Raw genomic sequence first — 18,872 nt, forward strand, 5'->3', positions numbered from 1 at the left:
AGAGCGATGTCACAGCCTCTGTCCTGGGGGTGCCCAGCAGAACCTTCCCCACGCCCCTGGAACGCTACAGCCACAGCCCCAGCTGTGAAGGTGAAACTGCTTTTATTTATAGCAAAATGGCCTTTCCATGAGAAATTTGGGGGCGTCTCAAGGTCCCTGGAAGGTGCAGAAGCTTCCAGCGAGGCTGGATCAAATGTCTCCCAGCACAGGGGGTTAGGCAAAGGGATATTTTGGGACCTGGGAAGAGTCAATGGAGCTATTTGTGGCACCAGCATCAGCCCAGGGATCCCAGGTGCCAGCAGAGGAAAGGGAGATTTTTGGGGGCATCAGCAGCAATAAGGCAAATGGGGATTTAAATGCCAGGATAACGCTAAACCCTCATGTTTTTGCTACCAAAAATAATGATGGGGGGAAGAGAGGTCCCCTTGGCTCCCTACCTGCCAGAGGAAGATGCTCTGGAGCTCCTGCCTTCCTTTGATGCCTCCCTGCCTTTGGCAGACGCTCCAATTAAAAGCTTGGGCTAACGAGCTAATGGGCAGCTGAAACCACCCACACCTTTGGTGAGTGGGCAGGGACCAGCACACCCAGAAATTCCAGAGTGTCTCCCATTGCTCCAGGCTGGGAATGACCCAAAATGCAGTAAAACCACCCCAAAACCTGGGCTGTGGATGTGCCCTGTGTTGGTAGGGCTGACTCACTGCCAGAGGGGAAATGGCAGGGATGTGACCCTGGGCCTCTGAGAGGAGGGGAAAAAAAGGGAAAGGGGAGAAATTCCTACCCTTGCCCTCTGAGAGAAGGGAGAAAAAAAGAAAGGAAAAGGGGGGAAATTCCCACCCAAAGCTTCCAGCACTTTGGTGCATGGGCCTGGGGAGGAAGAGGGAGGTGTCAGAGGGGTCCAGCCTGCCCCAGCCCCATCCTGCCCCAGGCAGGGGGATGTGAGGAAAAGAGACCCATCCCAAATCCATCCCCGAAACAAGGCACTCCCTGCCCACCTGATCGTGTCCCAAGGGCACCTTCCAATGCCAGGATAACGCTGCCAGGCTGGTGCCATCCTGAGGATGACAATAATCCCCCAAAAGAGCTCAGCCAGAGGATGTGGGGCTAATGGGATGGGAGAAGGGCCCTTCTGGGAACATCCCAGCGGAACAGGAGCTGGCTGGAACAGGGATCCACAGGACACCAACCCAGCCAGAGCCTTTCACATTATAAACATTTATTTATAGATGTACAATTGTATAATTAACTCTAAATCGAGAGATACAGCCTCTGTGAGCATCCACTGGGATCGACACCTTCTCCCTCCTTATGATCCGTGAGTATCGACCAGGAAAAATAACCTGAAGGTTTTGGTGGGCAGGCTCCGGGCAGGGAATGCCCTTGGGCAACACATCCAGCTCCTTCTGTGAGCAGGACTTTGCTTTAACCCTGTCCCCATCATCCCTGTGCCTCTATCGAGCGCCATTTCCAACCCTCAACTTCCACCCAATTTCTTCCCAAGGTGGAGGAAAGATTAAAAAATTAAAAAAAAAAAAAAAAAAAGGAAAAAAAAAAAAATAAAAACCCCTTAAAATCAGGTCCAAGCCATGGTGGCTGTGGGATAAGAGGGCTTGCAGCCAAGGGGAGGCTGAGATTTCACTAAGTAAATAAACAGCTGAGACAGAGCGCGTGGATTCCTAAGGACAACGGGATAAAACCATCTCTGCCAGCCCACCCGGGAGCTGCCGTGCTCCCAGCTCACTCCCCTGACTGTGCCAGGGGATGGTTTTCACTGGAAATGTCTTTAGACACAAATGAGCTGCAGAGCAGAAAAAAAAAAGAAAAAAAAAAAAAAAAAAAAGATAAAAATGAAAATAATCCAGTTTATTCCATGGGAGGTGGCTCTGCTCGTGCTGGCTTTGCTCCCGAGAGATGGCTCCTCACCTGGAGCAGCCTCCCACCGGTCCTGCCCGTGGTGGGAGGGGGAGCAGAGGGCAGATCAGACACCCCCTGATCTCCCCCAGCAGAACTTCTTCCAACAGAATCAACGGAACGCTTTGCTCCTTATGGATTTGCGGTATTTTCCAGGATCTGTGGCGTTTTCCAGGTGTCCTCTGGGAAACACGAGGCGGGGTGTGAAGGCCAGGGCCAGGCTGCACCCTGTGGGTGAGGAACCCCAGCCTGGGACAGGCACAAAACCTCCCAACAAAGGGTGAGGCCGATGGAAAGCCCTCTCTCCGCTGATTAGCAGGCAGAATTCGAGCGGACTCGGCAGAAAAAGGAGTTACGTGCACAAATTAACCAAAGACTGACGAGCAAAATCCATCCAGGACAATCCTTGCCGTCCCCGGCGCGACGCCGGCGCTCAGCTGACCCCGCGGCTTCTGCCGATGCTGCGAATCCACGGCTCTGGACGGGCTCCCTGTGACCCCCTGCGCTTTTGGGATCTGCTTTGATCAAAACCCCAAGGGCAGGTGCATGGATGTCCCCATCCACAGAACGTCCTCCTGGGAGCAAAGCACGGCAAAGGGATTCCTGTTTTCCAGGCAGGAAAGTGCTGCGGAGAGAGACGCCCTGGGAAGAGGCTCCCTCGCTGCCCTGCTCCCCAAAAAGGGCAGAAACCAAAATAATTTAATCATCCAACCCCTGCATAGTTTAAAAGTACAACATATATACAGCTATAAATTAATGCTAAATAGATTATACTTTCTTTGCTTTTTCTTTAGTGTTTTCTTTCGTCAACAAATCGTCCCACTTGTCTCTCTGTTGGCAGCGGGGAAGGGTCTCCTTCTGCTTCACTGCAGTTAGTTTGGGTTATTTTACACTCTGTGTGTCTGTTCCAGGGGCTGTGGGATCCTTGTGGGATCCTTGTGGGATCCTTGTGGGATCCTGGGTGTTGGAAGGGGAGGAGGAAGACGGAGAGCTGGATTTCCTGTCCCAAGCGCCGCCTGCGATCGTCAGAGAGAGGCAGAGAGAAGAAAGAGGAGCAGTTGTGCGTTGCTAATTCTCCAATTCTGTTTTTAAGATAAGGTTTGATTCTTTTTGAATAGCAGTCAGTCTGTCACCTCGGCTCAGCGACTTCCCCGAAAGTCTTCAGGCATTTCAACGCTCTGGGAACAAAAGCGGCAGCGGCGTCACTCTCCGGACAATCTGTGACTTCCCCCTTCCTTCCCCACCCCACAGCACAGGCAGCAGCTTTTCCAGGCTCTTTCCAGACCACAGGTGCAGGGAGGGAATTAAAGAAAAGCAGGTAATTAACACCAGAGGCGCAGTCATCCAAACCAGAGAGGGGGAGGAGCAAGATAAGAACAGATCCAAAAAAAAAAAAAAAGCCCAATGGGCCCCCAAGGATTTGCTTTAAAGGCCACACTTTCAGATGCCAAGGAAAACAACCCCCAAAGTTGCAAATCAAGCAGCTTAATGGCCAATGTCCTCAAGGAGTCTCTGTGAGCTGAAATGGTCTCCACACAACACCTGGTACAAACTTCACCCAGGAGTTTTTCCCATAGAAATCCCGTGTTCAGGTAATTTTGGGGTAGTGGGATCTGCACATTTCACAGCCAGCCCAGCAGTACCTGGTAGGCGAAATCAGCCCAAAAATTTATGCAGAAAAAGGACTCCAAAGCCTGTGGCCATTTTTTCCCCATTATTTTGGTGCAGCTCTCCCAGCACATCCGGTCTCACATGTGTTATCCGGGCTCTCCTTAATCCAAGCTCTCCAACCCCCAAATCTTCCAGATCCACCCCCTCTCCCAGCTGCTTTTACTTTGATTGCCAGTTTAACACAGTAAGTCACTTCTACAACCTGCTGGGAACATTTGCTTTGCTCTCCTTGAAGGGGAAGACAACAGGAGCTGGGAACATCTGTTGGGTGGGACTCCATTCCCTGTCACAGTGTTGCTTCAGGTGCCAGGATAACAGCTTTCCCAGTAAAACAGGCAGCAAAGCAACCAAAAACAAGGCTTCATTAAAACGTGGGGGCTGGGTGCCACAGCATGTAAGAAACTTCCAACCTCACCAAGGGATTCTGCCCTGCTCCCAGAGGCCAGAGAAAACGGGGAGCCCGCAGAGAGCCGAGGGTGCCGACATGCAAACTAAACCCAATCGATTCCTGATTAACGAGGGCGCGCTCGTCGGAGGGGAGGCCTGGCCGTGTGCACCCCGAGGAGACTCCTGGAGGTCTGTGTCTCAACCAGGGATTTCAGTGATAAAAGCACTACGGGTTCCCTGCTCCCGGCTCGTACTTGGGCTGGGACTATCCGTGCATGGAGGCCTGGACGTCTGACAGTCTGCTACAGCTGGGGGTGCCCATCTTCTGTGCCCGCTGGTACAGCTCCGAGTCCCCGAAGTAGCGTGCCCGGTACAACAAGCCTTCCTCTGCAAAGGGAGAAGCCCAGCGTCAGGAATGCCCTCTGCAGGGGACTCCCCAGCCAGGCCCTGCTCCCCCCACGGCTCTGCTGGGAGCAGGAGGCACCTCCAGTCGTCCAAGGTGAAGTAAAGGATGAGGAAATGCCCCGCGCCCTTCGGGACAGGATGGGCGTAAGAGCTGCTGACAGCTCATCCATCCCGGGAAAAGCCAAGGGAACCCGTCTCCGGTGCCGGGAGGGGCATGGGCAGCCCACACAAAGCTTACCCCAGCAGGGCTCCGTGCTTTGGCACCACCCAGGGATCACAGCCCCTCCGACATTCCAGAGCTGAAATCCCATCCCAGCCACAGCTCCCAGAGCCGTGACCATCACAGCAGCCCGAGCACACAGGCTGCCCCTGGACTCGCTCTTGGACCCTGTGCCACCAGGATATTTGGCTGGGTCACCTGCCTGGGCAGCCCCCACAGCCCTCGGAGCAGGGCTGGGATGTGACACCACGGGCAGCGGACTTCCCAACACCGTCCTCCACCAACTGAAATATTACCCAGGGCTATCAGAGATCCCAGAGGTTCTGCCTTCCCCCTCCACTGGAAATCAGAGGTATCCTGCTGACATGGCAGGGCACAGCTCTTGTCTGACCAGTTCTGCAGCAGCATTAAAAAGCAAAACAAAACAAAAAACCCCCACATACCGGGCCTGTCGTGAAGTCATAGACTGAAAAAAAACAAAGCCAACAACACAGGAAATGTGCTGGCACCGTGTTAAAGTATAACTTTAGCACGGCTTAGTCCTCAAAGGCCTTTCCAAAGCCACCCCCTGGAGCAGCTCCTGCCCCCTCACTACTCACTCTGCTGCTTCTCTCTCCAGCAGTTATTCCGAAGGTTTGCTATGTAATCGTCCTCCACGCTCCGCTCGACGTTCTTCAGGTTCGTGCCCGTGTACTCCTCGGCAAAGTTCTCGGACACGTAGTACGGGACTTTCAAGTGCTCTGTGACCCTCCTGTGTGTGTGACCCACAGACCTGGTGCAGGGACAAGAGCACAACAGTGCAGAATGGGTTTCAGGGGTGCAGCAAAGCCCCCAGTTCAGGTGATGTGATTCCAAAGGGCGGGAAACATCCCTCATCCCTAACCAGCCACCGGGATGGAGGCTTGGGAGGGAGCAACATTTCTGCTGGAAACCAACCACCAACACTGGGAGAGAGAAGCTGCCAGGCCTCCAGCAAGGTGGGCAGAGCTGTAAACACACACACAACTCCAAGACACACTGCTCAGGGCCTAAACCCACATAAAATAAAATGTTCCCTGGAATTTTCATTGAATTATTGAATCTGTGATTTCCTCCACTTGCAAGGTGGGACCTGCTCTGTGCCCCAGCCTGCATCAGCACTTTCCAGAAGGAAATCTCTTCCTCCCGTCCCTGTGGATTTGCATTTCAGACAAAGCCCTGCTCTTGCTTCCCCTGACACCCAGCAAACCTAGAGATCCTCCCTAGGGTGTGTGTGTGAGCTGTAACACAGGAGCTGGGCCCAAATGCTGGATCTGCCAGGAACTGCTCCACCTGGAGACGTGCCCAAAGTTCCCCTAATAAATACCAGCTGCTGCTGCTGCTGCTGCATGGAAAGTCAGCCTGATTCTTGAGCCAGGTATAAACATTAACTCATCCAGCTCACCTTTCAGTCTGTTATCAGAGTTTACAGGTGGGATCCCAAGACTCCTGCACGTTTCAGTGCTGGATAGCTGAATGGACTGAATGGGAGCACAGAGCTCTGCTGGGATTTCTCAAGGCAGAGGTGCAGCCTGGAAAAAGCCAAGCTCACTATTTTCCCTGGCCAGACAGAGCCCTGAGCTCTCCCAAAGTTCATATTCCTCTCCTGGATAGACTACAGAGCGTGCCCTCACAGGAGAAGGATTGGGAATGGCAGGGGTGTGAAGCATGAAAATCAGGGCACAAGAAACCTGTCACCTGCAGTCAGACATGCAATTAAGTCGGGCCAGTTCCATGAGGTGTTACTGAACAGTAACAATCAGGCCCACAACCAGGCAGCTCTTCCAGCAGGAAGATCCCTTCTGGAAGAGATTTACAAAGGTAACAGTGGTTCTTTAGGACTCTGCCCTCCTCAGTGACAGCTTCACTACGGAGTAGTGGCATTTAAATCTCTGGGTTCAAAGCTGAGCTGAGGCACAGCTTTCCCTTCCCTCCTGGCAGAGGAGCTGGCAGTCAGTGATCCAGCAGCTCCTCCTGCCGGCACTGCAATGCCTCATTCCAGCTCAAACACCCTGGCTGCCCGGGAAGGCTGGAGGAGGACTGGATGAGCTCATTTGCCACCCCTGTCCAAATGCAGGCTTGGAAACCGGGTTGCTTGCTGCTACCTGAGCATGCAGAGACAGGGACAGCACAGGGAACAGGGAATGGAGCAGCAGAGAAACATCTGGGGCTCAGGAATGGCTTCCTTTGGCAGCTGGCAAGGTTGGAAGCAAATCCCTGCCCACTCAAATGCTGTCGTCCCCTTGGTGTCTTCTCACCCCACAAACTCTTCACCAGTACAAACCAAACTGGTGTACATGTACAATGCTTACTTTTACAATGCTAATACCAGCTGTGGAAATCACAGCTCAACACCCCTCACCCTCTCAGAATGACCCTTAACTGTGCCAAACCATCACATCTTTTTGTCCCAAGCACCAATGTCAAAGTCCTCACTCTGAATCTGAGAGCTAAGCTGGGTTTTATAGTATTTAACATCATGCCCCTCCCCTGGAATTGTTCAAGGCCAGGTTAGATGGGGCTTGGAACAACCTGGTCTAGTGGGAGGTGTCCATGGCTACAGCAGGGGGGTGGAACAAGGTAATTTTAAGGTCCCTTCTAATCCAAAGCCTTCTGGGATTCTATGATCAATGGCAAACATTGCTACCTGTGAAAACAGGCAGGAAGCCCAAGCTGCAACCAGGTCTGCCCTCTCTAAAAGCACATAAGGAACTCATGCTGAACATGCATTAAGCTTTTGCCAAGAATGATGCAAGCAGACAGAAATCAGGCCTGTTTTCCCACTCTTTGTTAGCACTGCAAAGTGACTAAGAATAAGGAGACATTCCATTAGTCACTGGAGGGAGCAGATGGGGGCATTTCCACGGGATCTAGAACACAGCAGTTTCACTTTCACATCCTGAATGCCTGGCCAAAGCTACTTCAGGGCAAGATGGGAGTTCAGAAACAGGGGGTTTCTCTGGGAGTGTCTTTTAGTCCTTATCCTCTTCCTCTGCTGTGTTGTACTAAGGCTTTCATGGAGAGCATGGCTTTTGTTTTTCACACTCTAACTCTACACCTCAATTTGTTCCAAATGGGATTTTGGTATTGGGCTTCAGCCTCCCCAAACCATTTTGTCTGTCCCTTTCCACGACAGACACAGCTGTGGGTATGGACTGCAGGATGTCCCTGACAAGGAACTCTCTCCATTAGGGAAGTGAGCACCCTCCAACTTTCCCTGCACCTTGTGTCTCACACCTGTTTGAGAACCACAAAGACTTCACTGGCAGCAGGAGCAATGGAGTCAGGAGATAAAGCAAAAAAAAAAAACCAAACAAACCCAAAGAAAGCCAGGAAGAACAGAGGCAAGATCCCTGCCCCACCACACCCCTCCAGAGCCACCCCTTCCCCATGTGGATAAGTTTTAGAGGAATGGGTACTGACAGCCTGTGGCTCAAACTGTAGGGTGGGCTGGAGACCATCATCTGGCTGAGAGCAGAAACGATGATCAGGATGAGGATGGGCATCAGCTGGACAAACAGCCCCAGGCCACCCTGAGGGAACAGAAACACACAGTGGAGTGCCACCCATACAGCTGGACAAGGATCCCATGGCATTGCTCTCCCTCCCTCCCTCCCTCCCTGTGTTCCAACACAACCTCCTCTCTCCTGCTTTTCACCCAAAACAGCTGGGAGGAAGAACCCAGCAGCCCACAGGACAGTGTGATTCCAAAGGTCCAAACCCCCTGGCCCTTCTCTGGATGTGACAATGGGCAGAGGGGACTGCCAGGGGCAGCCTTGGGAGGGGAATTCCAAAGGCCTCATGCCAGTTTGTATTTCTAGAGCAAACTAGTGAGCGGGATTGGTTTTATAGCTGGCCTTCTCCCCTTTTCAGTGCTGGATGGATGAAGGTAATTCCCCCTCTCCCTCATCCCTTGAGCTCCCTTCAGTTCCACCTTTAAGCTTAAGAAAAAAAAAATATTCAGGAAATTCTTGTTTATTTTTGTTACAATAAAATTTGCTCTGCCCAGACAAAAGCCATAACCCTGACTCCAGCTTTCTGTTGGAGAGGGTGGCAACAAGCAGGACTGTTGGACAAGCCAGCCACAGGAACCAGCTCCCAGTGATGTGCTGGGAAAACCTCCAGCCTCCCAGATCCCAGTGCGTTTTCCACTTACGTCCCCCTGGTGCTCCCGCCTGTCCTGCCTCTGGTGGTAGGTGTATCTCATCCTGCCATTGCTGTACATGTGAACATTACCTGAAGGAAGAAGAAAACTCTTTATTCCAAAGTCACAGTGTGGAGGGTGCTGCTGGCTGCCCAAGGAGGGACCACAAAAGGTGGCCATGATCTGTGTCACCTGCTTACAGGCTGAAACAGGAGCATTCCTAAGGTGCTTTGAGTGCAGAGTTGGGCACAGAGTTGCTTCTGCAAGATTTTGCAGGATCGTATGAAAACTCAGCTTGGAAGTGACCTCAGGAGGTTCAACCTCCTGCCCAAAGCAGGGTGAGCTACAGAGAGAGAATACCTTGCACAGGCCTTCTCCTTTCTGATGGGATAAATGAAAACCAGTTACAAACAGAAATAATTCTGGGGTTTTCCCCACCCTGCAAACAAAGCTCTTCCATGTCTTGTTTTAAATGTCAAAGCTACAGCTGCAAAGGGAGCCAGGCTGAGACACCAGCCCTCAATTCTCTTGGGACAGTGAGGAAAGGGAAAAAGAGGCTGAGCTAAAATAGCAACATGCTGTTTTTGCAGGAGCAGCTTGGCCTCTCTGCCAGGCAGAGCACAAATGCTGCAAAAGGCTTCCAGATGCCTTTGAGTCATCGGTGTTGGGGTGTTAGTGCTTAGATTGCAGTCAGGAAAGAGCTACCAGAGTGAATTTTCTTAACTGAAACCAAATTATTTTTTTCAAGTTGGTCCACAGAGGTCAAAAAGGCCTGTGTCCACTTCCTGTCAGATATGACTGGAACAAATACAAAGAAGTCTCCCGAAATACCCTTCTCCTGACATGGAATCTGTGTCTTTCGTGCAAGTAAAGGAACAGATTCTTTCCTGCTCACCAAGCCATGATTAGCACCGTGGACAGACAGGACACAGATTAATTTTTCAATTCACAAGGTCTAAATTATGCTGTAGAAATATTATTTTCCTTTTTTTGTTTTATGGAACACAGGGGAGAGAAGGAAGTGGCCACTAATCTTGGAGAACCCGTTCCAGCTGTGTGGTGGAGCAGGCAGAGAACAAGGCCCAGGTGTTTGCTCTGATAAGATTTAAATTTCAAAACCACCAGGCAGAAAAGCCTTCCTCAAAACCAGGATTATATACACAACGACCCTTAAAACAGATCACTTTCTCTTCAAGCATTCAACTCAACCTAACAGCAGCTGATGTTGCCAGCATGCAAACAAACACCTGAGGCTGGGAAGAAGTCCAGCTCTGATGGTTGCTGAGCTCTCCAAAGATGAACAATTTAAGAAACTCGAGGTGTTTAGGCCACATGTGAAGGAGAACTCCCCCTCAGCAAGCCCGACAACCCTTGCACAGCTCAACAAACCCCAACTGCGCCTTTCCAACGCCAAAAGGATGCCACAAGAAATGAAGATTTGAAGACTGAAGGTGCTTACTGGAAGGAAAACCACCCCCAAAGAACATGTTGAAGAGGTCCTCAGGGGAGATGTCAGCCTCGAAGCCGCGGTGGAAGTCGGCGTGGCTGTGTCCGTGGCGGGCGGGGTTGAGTTTCTCGTCTCCGAACTGGTCGTACTGCTTCCTCTTCTCGGGGTTGCTCAGCACCGCGTACGCATTCCCGATGGCTGCGGCACGGACAACGAGGAAGCAGTTAGCTCCTTTCTCCCACAAACTGCCAGGATTTGCCTTTCTCGTCCTGCAAACCAAGAGCCTCAGCTCTTGGCCTTCTGTTGCAAAGATCTGTGTCTTTGCAACAGGTACCAGGCGCGAGTCTCGGGCAAATCCAGGCAGGAGGAAATCACAGGCAGTGAAAAATTCCTTAATTAATTCAAATCAAGATGTTATGATATGACTGATAAAGATTTGGTGAGTGTCCTCAGAGAAACCCTTCAGCTGTAGGCAGCTGTGGAGGGAAATAAAATTTTAGTTGACAAATTTCATTCAAAAGTGGCATTAAGGGAACTCAATGTCAGAGCCTAAAACCAGAACTGCAAAGGGTTTAATCCCTGAAAGAGACTTTAAAACTTTCCATAAAAGCTGCTAAGGAAACATTAGGCAGAAGTTGCATCCATCAGCTATGAGTTTCAGTACCTCCAGATGCCACATGTAAAGTGCATAATTACAAGGACTGTTAATCAGGGCCTGTGAGGCTGGAACTAAACCCCTGCCAGGTCTCTGGGTCCCTCTCCTTCCAGCCTCAGGAATTTGAGCCCTTTTCCCAAAATGTCTGCCTGTCACCTTCCTATTCCTGAACTCACCCCTCCACACATTCCAGCTTCCCTGTGCTCTCTGTACCAACCCAGCCCAGGCCTCCCCGCGTCGCAAGGACCCAAAATGCCCACGGCAGTGGCTGCCTGGTGTGTAAAAAGCAGGGGCAGAAGGGATGGAAAAGGGGGATAATGGGCCCTTCTGGAGGAGATCAGCTCTAAGATTCAACATTTTCCCCATGGTCAGATGGAGGTGTACGGTTTCTTCTCTGAGTGGAGATTTGGAGGGCAGAGGATGTAATGTCAATACACTCCTCCTTCTTGGTTATAATTAGTGCACCCAGAGCAAACATTTCTAGAGCCAGGCAGGGAAGCTGGTGGGCAAGGACTGACTCAGAGAGTGTCGACCACACAGCTGGAAAGAACAAGGGAAGCAACGACAACAGAGCGGTTCAGGGTTTGTTCACTGACTTTGTGCTGACAAAGCCCAAGAAATGCCTCATTTTTTTAGCTCCAAGTAGCCAAGGCTCAAGGCTTTTTCCAAGAGCAGACAGGTAGTGATGCAGATCTGCCATGAGACAGCCTGCAGCCAGCTGGAACTGTAAACTGAGACACGGGCTCAGCACAAGACGCAGCACCTTATCAGCAGTCACCGGGAAGGCGAATGCCAAGACTTCAGCTAATACATCAACGTAAAGAAAAATTAACTCATATCCTCACAGCAGGGCACGTTTCCCCCTTCACCCTCTGGAACCAAACAGGTGGACTTCAGCTCAGCTCAGGGGATGAAGGACAGGAAGCCATGGAGGCAAGGCCTGGAGGAGATAACCCCGCGGAGGGGGATAAAGGGCACTTTGCTTAACGCTCCACTTCTGGCACGGAACTCCTGCCAAAGCCTTGGGCAAACATCATTATTCAAGATTATAGGTGAGGAAACCTGCCTTTGGCCACTGAGGGATGCAAGGATGAGCTGTGCAGCAGCAGCTCTGCACAGACAGAGCTGATACCTGTGTGCAGATGCTCTTTCATCTGCCCCCCACACCAGCACAGGCTCTCCCAAGTAGCTGGGGGTCAGTCACTATTTGCTAACACTTATCAGGGAAGGATTTAAGTCTTAAAATGCTTGAACAAACCTTACCTAAGACTTTTACTGCTGAATTTGCGTCTGTGAGGAGCTCACCTGAATACTGTACCAGAACACCCACATCAGGCCAGCACTGCTCCCTGCTCCAGCAAAGCTCTCATGCATTTCACTCCCACCATCAGGCTGCTTTGGGGTGGAAGGTGCCATAAAGACCCTCTGGCTCCAGCCCCTGCCATGGACAGGAACACCTTCCAATACCCCAGGTTGCTCCAAGTCCTGTCCAACCTGGTCTAGAAAACTTCCAGGGATGGGGCAACCACATCTTCTCTGGGCAGCCTGTGCCAGAGCCTCAGCACTGTCTCAAGTAAAGAATTTCTTTCTAAAAAGTGGCCAAAATCAGACTATTTAAATGGCTTCCAAACCAGTGCTGTATGACTGGCACTCAGGAGTTCTGTGTTTAGCTCAATGATAATAATCAAACTTCCACAACTTTCAGGGGAAAATGTGATTATATGTTCCAAGCAATAGCATCTCTCTTGGAAAATAACTCCAATTTCAAGGTATCTTACTCTTATTACCCAGGAAACACCCCTGCTGCATTTATAGAGGGGCTCTGAGAATTCTCTTTGCTGCAGAACTAGAGCTCCTTTTCTCAGTTCTGGCTGGGCTCACTTGTGTGGCTGCTTCAGTTTGACCCTAGAAACTTCCACTTGGGATTTCTATCCACAAATGGTCAGGTGTTTCCTGGAATGTTTCTCCTGAGGGGTTTGTGAACCCTGCATCCACCTCTGGTGCTGCACAAGTTAACTGGGTTAATCCTGACAGAATTCCCTCCTGAGCAGCGTGGCAGGAGGTTGGAGCAACACACAGGGAAGGGCTGCTGGGAGAAAGAGAAGGAAGGCTCTCCCTCACCCAGCCAACAGAGGTGAATCCTACCCGTGCCAACCTGTGTTTATTATTTTAAGCTCATACTTTGGTCATGACATGACCAGCCCTGAAGTGAGACAGCTTCACAAAGAGCACCTTCATTTCACTCTGCTTGACTCGTGGGGTTGTTTTTAAGGGTTCTCACAAGCCCAGCTCAGTGAGAGTTGGGGACAAACCACAAATCTGGAGCTGGCTTTACCTTTGAAGGCCTCCGTGGCCCCCGGTGCGTGGTTCTTGTCCGGGTGGAACTTCAGTGCCAGTTTCCTGTAGGCCTTTTTCAGATCCTCATCAGAAGATTCTCTGCTGACTCCCAGAATTTCGTAGTAATCTTTGCACTGCTTTACCCTGCCAGGGGAGAGGGCAGCAAACAGAGACCCTGAGTTCCAGGAGTGAAAATTTGAGACTCTGTCTCGAATACTTGTCAGCTCAGAGACTTTTCAGGCAGCATCATTTGGATGGATGTTGCTCAGGGATCTCTGGATTACTCAGCCCCTGCTCCTCACAGGGTGACCCAGTTGTTGTCACCGACTCACTCCGGCTGTGCCGGCAGGACCAGCACAGAACGAGTCGGGCCAGTGGAGGTGGAAGGGCCCCTCCTCAGACCCACACAGGAATGTGATTGGCAAATAAACTTCACATTCATCATGTGCACGTGTTGGAGGCTGTTTGGGAAGGACTATAGCACCTGAAGGACATTGGCCTTTCCCCACCTCACTCTCTCCTCAGCTAATTCCCAGATGTAAAACTTGCATCAGCTGAATTGCAGAGAAGGAAGGAGGGAGCAGCCCAGGGTGTGCAGCCCTGTTCTTCCTGGGCACACTCATCCCAGCCAAGGCTTCTGCTTCTCACGTGATGAGACAGAATCCGGCAGGCTGGGTTTTTGGAAAGGTGGATGACGTAGCAAACATTCCTGCAAGGCCCTTGGAGTGGCTCTTGCACAATTCAGGCCATGCCCATAACCTTAAACAAAGTTTACCAAGTGACTGCACCTGCAGTTCAGTCCTTCAGCTTCCAGGATGGGCAAATGGGAGAAAGGAATAAAGGGAAGCTTGAAACAGGGTTTGGAAAACGAGCAGACCCAACCCAGCTGCCTGCCAGGGCGACTGGAGCTATAAATCCTCCTGGGCATGTTCTTAACACTATTCCATACGGTTCAAAGCTGAAATCTTTAAAATACTGTGAAAAGCAGATGGGTACCATGTGATAAAGTCAAACAAATGCCCCTGAGGGCTGTGCACAAACCTCTTCACTGCATCCAGCTGGTCCTGAGTGTAGCCCTTGGGGGCCTCCCCCCCAGCCTCTCCGTTGGCCGATGGGAAGTCGCCGCTCATTTTCCTGAACTGAGGGTTTGTGGATTCCCTGGACTGGGATTGGCCATTGGCTGACTGCTCGCTCTTGTTGAGTGACTCGAGCAGAACTGAAAGGAGAGAAACAAAAATATAAAGAACAAAGCACCAAGCTCAGCCTGCCCTTCCAGCTCTCCCATGAAGAGACTCCTCTTCATCTCAGCCACCTTCCCAAGACCCCCCCATCCTTCCCCAGGAAGACCCTCACCTTTCCTCCCATGCAATCTTTCAGCTCCTGCTGCTTTTCAGCCAGGCATGAGGGATACTCCTGAAGATGTCCTGCTTCTCCCAACACACACAACATCCATAAAAACCCCAGGACTACCCAGACAGACAGCCCAGGAGCCACAGCAGATCAGTAAAGCAGTGTATCCCTGTCCTTTTTTCCCCTTCCATCTCTCCTTGACAGCAAAGCATGTCCAAATTTGTCCTCTAGCACATTATAAAGCGTATCATTCTTCTTTATCTCCTGCCTTTGAGAGCCTACAGTGCTGGGGAAGTGATGTGACGATGCCATATCTTTAGAGAGCTTAGAAAATAATTCTGTGGGCTGCCAATCCCACGGGGACACTCCTCTTTTGGGGACAGAGCTGCAGCACTGCTGGCTGCCAGCTCTTCACACGAGTCACAGGGGCGCTTTGTTCTCCTGTCGCTACCTACGGATTCGGAGCAGCTGTGAAAACCATCTTCCCTCTCCTGGTGTGCATAAATTCACCTGCCCTTTTCTTTTCCTCCTTGCAAGGCTCAGGCACTGTCTTCCATCCTCTCCAGCCAAGAGGGGAAAAACGTCCAGGCCTGGCCTAAGCACCCAGGTGACACAATGGAGGGAGACTCCAAGCATCTTTCCATCATGCATTTCCCTGGCAGCTGCATAGCACCATCTTTTAAAACTGCTTTTCAAACCAAGCACCAGACTGATTTCTTCACCCCATCAAGAAGAACAGGCACATATGCCACAGTGAAACCCAGCCAAGGACATTTACACAGGCCCCAGTATCCTGAGCTTGCAGTCCTTTATCCAGAGCCTAGAACTGGGAAGGACCTTCCACCTCCTCCCATGGATTGCACACTACAGACCTTGCACTGTGGGGTATCACCTTCTTTAGGCAAGTGCAAACAACTCTTGCAGGCCAAGAGATGAGCCAAGATATCCTATCTGGCCCCAGCACTTGGAGGGGGCAGAAAAATCCACTCAGTAATCCAAAAGCCAATAGAGGATGAGGGATGAAAAGGACAGTGGGCTAAGGAGCAGTAACCCACTGGATGAGCTTTTGGGCTGGAGGCTTCACAAATTTAAAAATAATTTATTTTAGAAAAGTAAATTCTTCCCTCCCTCACATTCCCAATGCTTCTGTGCTCACTGAATGAAAGCCTTTGGTTTTGCTCCTTCCAAAGCTGGAGCAATCTGCCAGGTGATTTTAAATTTCACCTCACAAGGTTCACCCACCTTCCCCACATCCTGCTGCTTTGGGCTTAGTTACCCTACAGCTTACCAGGAGATTTTGATCTTAGAACAGTTCAGGTTGGAAGAGATCTCAAAGCACATCCAGCTTCACCTCCTGCCATGGGCCAGCCTTTCACTATGGCTCCAAGCTCCATCCAACCTGGCCTTGGACACTCCCAGGGATCCAAGGGCAGCCACAGCTTCTCTGGGCACCCTGTGCCAGGGCCTGCCCACCCTGCCAGGGAACAATTCCTTCCCAATATCCCATCTGACCCTGCCCTCTGGCAATGTAAAGCCATTACCCCTTGTCCTGCCACTCTGGTTCCTGATAAAATATCTCTTAAATTTTCTTGTAGTGCCTTCAGGCCCTGGAAGGAGCTGTGAGGTCTCCACACACCCTTCCCTTCTCCAGGCTGAGCAGCCCCAGCTCTCCCAGCCTGGCTCCAGATGGGGAGGTGCTCCAGTCCCCTCAGCAACTCCATGGCCTCCTCTGGACTCTCTGCAGCAGCTCCAGAGCTGTGCTCCTCCTGTGCTGGGCCAGCTCTGCAGGTGGGGTCTCACCTGAGCACAGGGACAGAATCCCCCCTCCCCTGCTGCCCAAAGTGTATTTCCCAAACCCAACCACAGAAATCCACAGGTGGCCACAATAGGTCAAATCCCATTTTGCTCTACAGCCCCAAACCTGTTGCTTTTGCATCCTCTGTGTAGCCCCAGCACAGCACAAATTCAGGGATTACTGAAGCAGAGAGTGCAGAATTAGGCTTCAGTTCTGCCAACTCAGTTCCTCCCCAGCACGTGCCATGGAGCACTTTTCCTCCATTATTAGCCAATGTTTGCCCAACTTCCAATAAATTTTCCCCTGCTCCCGCTTTTCCAACCAGCGTGTGACTGTCTCTGCCAACGTGCCCTGACACGGGAGATTTGTGCTGCAATCCCCTTGCAAAACCCTTCCCTGATCCCAAAAAGCCCAGCCAGGGTCAGAGTTTGCAGCATCGGCTGCGCAAGGGCCACGTCGCTGAGTGTTGCCACAGCCCGGGTGACTCCTGGGGAAGAGATTTCCCAGGAGCTCCTCAGTGACCACCGTGGGATCTCTGGCAGCGTTTCCCAACTCCAGACTCAGCAGGACATCGAGCAAAGGCTCCTTGGATGAGAAACTTGCTTGGGTCTGGCCACAGATTAGCACGTTGTGTTGTTTAACATTAACCAGCCCCGCTGCCCGCCCCCAGCCTCTGCTTTCCTCCAAAAGTCACTTTTCCTACCCAGGAATTTCTCCAAAGTATAAATTCCAGAGGAAAGGGAGGGGAGGAAAACCACACCACACGTACAACACGCTGTGTTTGAGGGAAGAGGCCTGGCGCAACCAAAAAGAGGATTACAGGAAGCCTTGGGACAGCCAAAATGCAAAGCTCGGCCAAAGAATCCAAACTCAGATGAGGTCAAAGTGGAAAAAAAAAAAAAAAATCTATTATTTTTTTCCTTTGCATAATATTCTGCAATGTAAGAACAAGCAGGGAAAGAATTGTGTTTGGCTGCTTTCACAAGCCACTTCCCATATTAATTAAAGCTTTCAGGAAATTACGAAAAAGAACATAAATCTGTCTTCAAGGAGGATTATTTTGTTACGCATGTGAGAGTGTGATCCCAGCCACGGCCTGTCTGTCTGCAAACAGGGGGAATAGGAGGGGGAGAGGAGGAATACGATAAAAACAGAAGGAACAGGAAGAGGAGAGAAGGAATGGGAGGAGGAACAAGAGAAGGAAAGGAGGAAGGATGAGGAGGAGAGGAGAGGATAAATAAGAGGAAGAGATGAGGAGAAACAGGAGGAGAAGGAATAGGAGGAGAGAAGGAATACGAGGAGGAATGCAGGAACGGGGAGGAGAGGAAAAGGAGAGGGAGGAGAGGAATGGGAGGAGGAGAAATAAGAGAAATAACAGGAGGAGAAAAACAGGAAGAGAGGAACGGGAGGAGGAAAGGAACAGGAGGAGAGGGACAGAAACAGGAGGAAGGAATAGGAGAGGGAAAAGAAGAGCAGGAATAGAAACGGAGGAATAAAAGTGGGAAAGGAGGACTATAAGAAGGAGATGAAGAGGAGGAAGACGAGGAAAGGAGAAGGAGTGTAATAGGAAAAGGAGAAGAGGAATACGAGGAATAGGAAAAGAGGAATAAGAAGAGAAGGGCTTTTCGCAGCCCCCCGAGAACTTCTCGCTGGCCTTGACAAGCTCCTTCCCTCCCCTCAGCGCTGCTCCACCAGCAGCGGGTGTTGTGCCCGCGGCTCCAGGGGTCCCACAGCAGCGCGGAGTCGGTCCCCTGTCCCTTCCCGGCCCCCTCCTCACTGGGAGCCCCCGCTGAAGACAGAGGCCGTGAGCAGACGGCACCGATCGCAGCCCATCGGTACCCGGTCCCAGGCGGTACCGCAGCCCGAGCACCCGGGACACCCCCGGGACTCCCGAGGAACTCGCTTTCCCGGCGCGCACTGCGCGCACTGCGCAGGCGCGGTGAGGGTGAGAGGTCAGGCCCGGCGGCGGCCGCGCAGGCCGCGCTCCCCCGGGCCCCCCGCCGCGCCCCCGGCCCGGTGCTTACCGCGGACCCGCTGCGAGGGGTACAGGCGCTGCGCCTTCTCCAGGAAGCGGCGGGCCTTGTCGGGCTGGTTGGCCTTGGCGGCGGCCAGCGCGATACCAATGCACCGCTCCGCCTCGTCCCGGTTCGACTCCATGGCGGCGGCGGCCGGGCGGGGGGGCGGAGAGGCGGGGCCGGGCGCAGAGTGATGACGTCACAGGACACTGCCCTCAGGCGGGCGGGGCCGATGGAGGATTTTTGGGGAGCAGGGAAGGCGCAGGGAGGGAGCGGATTTTGGGGGGAGAGGATTCCAGGGCAGCCCCGGACCCTGCTCTCGGAGGGGGTTCGGAAGGGAATAATTAACCCCTTCAGGAATTCTCTCTCCTCCTTATTGAGTTTCCTGCCTTTGGAACAGGTCCTGCGGGGACTCTGCCCTGAAGGAGACGCTAAAGAGGGATGAGGCTGCTCGGGGCTGTTTCACATTCAGTCGCACCAGGGATGGCGGGAAGAACCTTCATCCAAACGAGAGAATTCA

The 18,872-nt window shown here is 51.9% G+C and overlaps 1 protein-coding gene across 6 annotated transcripts; it reads right to left on the reverse strand.

Moving 5' to 3' along the window:
- Positions 1–1,193: 1,193 nt before the first annotated feature.
- Positions 1,194–18,529, reverse strand: DNAJB12 (DnaJ heat shock protein family (Hsp40) member B12). 6 transcript variants are annotated; one of them, XM_015633382.3, is made up of 9 exons: positions 18,362–18,528; positions 14,234–14,408; positions 13,191–13,336; positions 10,213–10,398; positions 8,766–8,845; positions 8,033–8,142; positions 5,191–5,363; positions 4,221–4,353; positions 1,194–3,086 (listed from the first exon to the last, which is right to left on the reverse strand). In XM_015633382.3, the coding sequence occupies exons 1-8, from the start codon at positions 18,492–18,494 to the stop codon at positions 4,232–4,234; spliced, it is 1,125 nt and encodes a 374-aa protein (XP_015488868.1). In that variant the 5' UTR covers positions 18,495–18,528; the 3' UTR covers positions 1,194–3,086; positions 4,221–4,231. The 6 variants fall into 6 exon arrangements, with proteins under 6 accessions (XP_015488868.1, XP_015488867.1, XP_015488866.1 ...); XM_015633381.3 differs by having other exon boundaries at positions 1,194–3,183; XM_015633380.3 differs by having other exon boundaries at positions 1,194–4,353.
- Positions 18,530–18,872: the final 343 nt, after the last annotated feature.

This window comes from Parus major, chromosome 6, assembly GCF_001522545.3.
Source record: "Parus major isolate Abel chromosome 6, Parus_major1.1, whole genome shotgun sequence".
Lineage (NCBI taxonomy): Eukaryota > Metazoa > Chordata > Aves > Passeriformes > Paridae > Parus > Parus major.